This window comes from Priapulus caudatus, unplaced genomic scaffold (genome assembly GCF_000485595.1).
Source record: "Priapulus caudatus unplaced genomic scaffold, Priapulus_caudatus-5.0.1 Scaffold14, whole genome shotgun sequence".
Classification (NCBI taxonomy): domain Eukaryota; kingdom Metazoa; phylum Priapulida; class Priapulimorpha; order Priapulimorphida; family Priapulidae; genus Priapulus; species Priapulus caudatus.
Window position 1 is genome coordinate 467,666 of NW_014577075.1, and position 5,161 is coordinate 472,826.

General features: G+C 46.9%; 2 protein-coding genes across 2 annotated transcripts in view; both read left to right on the top strand.

Moving 5' to 3' along the window:
* The first annotated feature begins 1,421 nt into the window (after positions 1-1,421).
* On the top strand, positions 1,422-2,240 carry LOC106809057. Its single transcript, XM_014812003.1, has one exon. It carries the CDS (start codon positions 1,422-1,424, stop codon positions 2,238-2,240), a length of 819 nt encoding a protein of 272 aa, XP_014667489.1.
* Positions 2,241-3,774: 1,534 nt separating this feature from the next.
* LOC106809132 overlaps positions 3,775-5,161 on the top strand; it is a 2,907-nt gene continuing 1,520 nt past the window's right edge. The window contains exons 1-3 of the mRNA XM_014812107.1: positions 3,775-3,878; positions 4,384-4,531; positions 4,848-4,987. Of these exons, the coding sequence (XP_014667593.1) occupies positions 3,842-3,878; positions 4,384-4,531; positions 4,848-4,987 (325 nt within the window). The 5' untranslated portion in view covers positions 3,775-3,841. The remainder of the gene's footprint in view (positions 3,879-4,383; positions 4,532-4,847; positions 4,988-5,161) is intronic.

Consider the following 5,161-nt stretch of genomic DNA (forward strand, 5'->3'; position numbering starts at 1 on the left):
ATATATATATATATCCATATATACATATATATTCATTGTCTTGTCAGGCGCATCATTTCCCACCACGCCGGAGGCTATTCAACCGTTCACGCAGTCCTACTTTTGCACATCCTTTGTGCACTGCACAATCGCGAGCTTTTGTAGAACCGCAGAATGATGAGAGCGAGCGTGATCCACTTGCCGGGTTACCTAGCTAACTCTGCTATCAAGTCGATAAGCCGGTCCGTTGCAAGTAACAATCCGTTTCTTACGATGTCGACTATGTGCCTCCATATCACTGACCGAAACCAGTCGTCACTGTCGCCATCGCCAGCGCCACTAGTGGGCAGAGATGGAACCGTTACAAATGCAAAAAGGCTGCCGATATCGTCTCCTGGGCCGACGCAACCCAGAACTGACTCGCGAATTGCCGTGATTCGGAACTCGGATTGCTCGTGGTTTGCTTCTGCCTCACCAGCTATGACGGAAAAGAAATTTGTTCGTTTGTACATTTGAGAAAAAAATTATCATGATATCGCCACAATTTAGTCAACATACACGTTACGTTCACGTACGTGTGTACGAGTTATCTATAGGCGTAACTTACTATGCATTGTTCAACTGAATAAACACACAATAAAACGGCGAACGATAGCTTTGAGATAGCAATGTAATATAACTTTTTAAGTTGCATTCATGTTACACTCGGGAACTATATATCTATCCATCGATATAAAAACCGCAAGTTCAAGCCCACGGCGAAGACAAACTGTATCATGACACAATTGAGCACACGCGATACTGTAATTAACTTTCACATAAAGCCAACACGGTAGTCCGAAAAGCAGTTCATTTATTGCAAATTTAAAACGAATATTTACCATAAGCCATCCCGCAATACGTGGAAACCTTCCGTTTCGTAGTTGCGAAGTCCGTATCACTGCCTAGACTTCGTGTTACTTATGATGATGGTCAGTGAGTGTGCGTGCGTAGAATGGCAGTGATTTGAGTACGTTGCTTATATTTGTCACATTGCTGCAGGCTATACTTTTACTTGACATACAAACGGCGGCCCAAATTAGTTTTCCTTGCTATTCAAACAGACAGACAGACAGACAGACAGACAGACAGACAGACAGACAGACAGACAGACAGACAGACAGACAGACAGACAGACAGACAGACAGACAGGCAGACAGACAGACAGACAGACAGACAGACAGACAGACAGACAGACAGACAGGCAGACAGACAGACAGACAGACAGACACACAGGCAAGCAGACAAACGGGCGGACGGACAGACACACAGACACACAGGCAGGCAGATAGACGGGCGGACGGACGGACGGACAGACAGACACACAGACAGACAGACAGACAGACAGACAGACACACACACACACACACACACACACACACACACACGCATATTACACGCTAATGTTTGAAGCACGACTTTCCAGTAAGAGCACGCCCGTCGACTATTGGCGACAGGCGTCGTCGTCGCTGTGGGCGGCAGAGATGGCGGGACACCGAAACATTCTCGAGCGCCTCGGCAACGTGCGAGCGGAGGACGTGCGCGGCATGCGCGCGCCCTTCCTGCAAGGTGGCGGTAACACGCAGTTCAGCATGATGGCCGAGCATGGCTTCATCTACGACATGTCGATGCCGACGCAGCAGAACGATCCTCCGCTCTGGCCCTACACGCTCGACTACCGCAGCACGCAGGGCTGCGACATCCCACCCTGCCCGACCGCCTCCTTCCCGGGCGTCTGGGAAGTGCCGCTTGTCGACTGGCTCGACACCAACGGAACTCTGTGTAGCATGGTAGACGGCTGTCACATACCGGAGAGTAAAGACGAGGCGCTGCAGCTGCTGCACGACAACTTCAACAGGCATTACCATGGCAACCGCGCTCCGTTCCCCGTGAACCTACGTGCGCGCTGGTTCTACGAGTACGGCTATAACCGGGAGGCGATCACGGAGTGGCTCGACTCTCTGGCGAGCATGAATGACGTCTACGTCGTCACCGTCAGTCAGATGCTTAGCTACGTGCGCAATCCCGTAGCGCACCGAGGCGTCGCAGACGTGGCCGCATTCTCGTGCGACGCTCTGCCAGACGTCGAAATCTCGTGCGAAGTCAACAGCTGCGTCTACGAGAACATCACGCATGCGCCGAACAGCGACGAGCATCCAGGCGAGCGGCGCGTACAGACCTGCAACGCCTGTCCCGAGACGTACCCGTGGCTGGCCGCGTGAAAGCAGCGCCATCTGTCGATCAGTGGCGGAGAGTGACGACGCATGATGTGTCAGCGGTTTAGCCGAGTAACATAATAATATATGGAGCCCTAACGTTCATTCGGTTATTACTGTTACGTTTATTTATTTATTACGGTTGTTGTTGATTTACTGTTAAATTCCGTTTTCGTTTAGTCCAATTCGTTTTGTAAATGCGCGCGTGACTATCGAGCGCTGTGTAAAGTTTTGAGTACGGCGCAAACATAGTGTTTTTGAATTAGTTCAGGATACTGTATATATATATATATAACACGTTACAAAACACAACTATATACGCAATAGAAAACACGCAAACGTTACAGCGGGTATAACTAATCTATGTGTATTCTGGCTTTCATTGGGAATTCCATGACGTATTATACGTTTGCAATATCGCGTTGCCATTAGATCCACTGTACAACAACAAAAATTAACCAGAATATGTTTATATTAGTTATAACTTTTCTATCACATTCAGAATGTTTTGTACTATAATTATGTTTTAATCAGACATTATATATTGTCATCGATCACTAACTAGTTCAAGCCCTCTTTCGCGGCATCTTTTGATCGTGGTGGCCAACGGGGCGAGAAAGTGTTTAGGCTAGGTGGCAGTACGACATAGCAGGAAATTTTCATTAGCAGCAGGCAATAAATATTTTATACGTTTATGACTACGTCAAGAATTTCAAGCACCAGCAAATAGTATATTTGTGTGTTATTTGTACAAAATAAAATGTATAAAAATACAATTAGTGTTTCTGTGTACTTTTCATGCGTAGGTCCCTTCTTTATACTCCCTAATTTGCCGGTCAATTTGATGTAAACCGCATACCCCTAGCGTTAACTCACATGATTAACGATCGGGTTGTGGCGCATCTATTCAACACACAGCAGCTGCACTAGTGTAACGGAGCTCGGTCTCCTTACGTAGGAGCGGTATGGATCTACTATGAATCTAAGGCTAAGGGTAGTAAGAAGGGTAAAAGGAAAGGAGATATAACACAAACCATCTGATGGATACAGTAACTACTAGGCTCAGTAAGCAATGGACAAGATGAATTGTGACGTTTTCGTAATTATAGCCGAGTGTAAGAGATTCTAGATATGGCGTCGCGGTCTAAGTTTACTGTGTCAGACGTTCGTCGCTTTTTCATCAACATAGATTCAACTGGTCATGAACGCATGAATAATCACATAGTTCGCGTCGATCTTTTCACCTATATTGCGTGTTTAGGCTTGACAAGTTGGTTTTTGCAAACGAAAACCAATTACTTAGCAGGGGAATGCCATCCATTGCTATGCATGGAAGAAAATAGGCCAATTGATTGATGCGCCGCCGCTATTCAGACTAACGACGAAGATCGACGTATATCAAATGAATGGACATATTGTGAATTGCGCTAACAAGAACAGGTCGCGCACGTGCGCATTAGGCCGGCAGTGCTGTGTCCTGCCTATATACGGGTGACATCTCCTCAGCAGATGCACAGTATACCGATTCGACAAAGCCGCGCTAGCAGCTCCGTCAGCCACTCTCGTCGTCGTATCAAGCATTCGGGGTGAAGTACACGTTAGTCGGCATGAGGTGGATCGTCGTATTGTTCTTGGTAGCAGGTGGTAAGCGCTGTTTATGTGCGGTAGTTCTTGCATTGCTAATTAGCAGTTATACCGGTAAGCGAATCATGTTAATTGGCAATAGTACGTGTATTTCGTTACCGAAACATATAGGAAGTTAGAGACAAAGTTTAAAGTTTTTGGCGGCAGTGTTTTTAACATATGTACTTTTTATTTGATTTTTCCACTCGAAATCTTTTCGATTGAGCTGTAAATGAACCTAATATAATCAATACGTAATCAAAACGTGTCGCATGTCGCATTATGTTACTACCGTTGGATATTATGTTTATATTTGAATATGTTGAAGCAGCGCCGAAATCATGATGTATTACAGTCACGTGATGTTATTATCCGGATCAGAGCCCCATTATAGTGATACAACGAGTGACATTGTGTGATTCGCAAGACCAATAAGTTTATGATTTCTGCGATTTAATTCGATCTGACGAGTTCTCGCAGAAGTATTTGTGCTACAAACTACGCATTCCATTCTGATCCCACATAGTCTCGGCTAAGTCGATAAAGAAACGATTTGGAATACCGACAAATATCGCGGACACGTGCGACTATCGCTTTGACAGCGCCACATATGTCGCTGACCCGACCAACTGTCAAAGCTACTACCAGTGCGACAACGGCTGGCCCATACTCAAGTAAGCGACGATGCAACTTATTTTGTAGTTATTATATAATTGTAGTATCTTAGACCAGACGGCCGGGTCTATGACTGTGTCTTACCGATAGAAGATTCACGTGTAACAACTTGTCGGGACAAGCTGGACCCTGTTGATTTACTACATACTTAGTTGCTTGCATACACACCACACAAGCGAGAGTGTTACCAGGGACACCGACTCATTTTACAAATGCGATGTTATGACGGCACGCCGACGTGTGTACGCGGTGACGCTCTTACTCACCACATCTCTGTCATGCACGTGGCCACACGTAAATTTCGTCTTTCTATAGGCAATGCCCCGAGAATACGATATGGACACCGCTCGGCAAGCTCGACGGGCTCTGTCGTCAACCCCAGGTAGCTCGTAACGACATCTGTGGTTTCGTTCCCACCGACATACGACAGGAAGACCTAGGCGTGTTCGACCCTGGTAACTATGCGTCGCGACGGCAATATATAGCTCCGAGTAGTGCGTGCGCGCGCGTGTGTGTGTGCGTGTGTGTGTGTGTGTGTGTGTGTGTGTGTGTGTGTGTGTGTGTGCGCGCGCGCGCGCGCGTGTGTGTGAGTGCGCGCGTACGCGCGCGTGCGTGTGCATGTGCGTGTG

What these genes read in the sequence shown, in the direction of transcription:
- LOC106809057 (XM_014812003.1), top strand. Translation starts at nt 1,422, where the DNA reads ATGTTTGAAGCACGACTTTCCAGTAAGAGCACGCCCGTCGACTATTGG.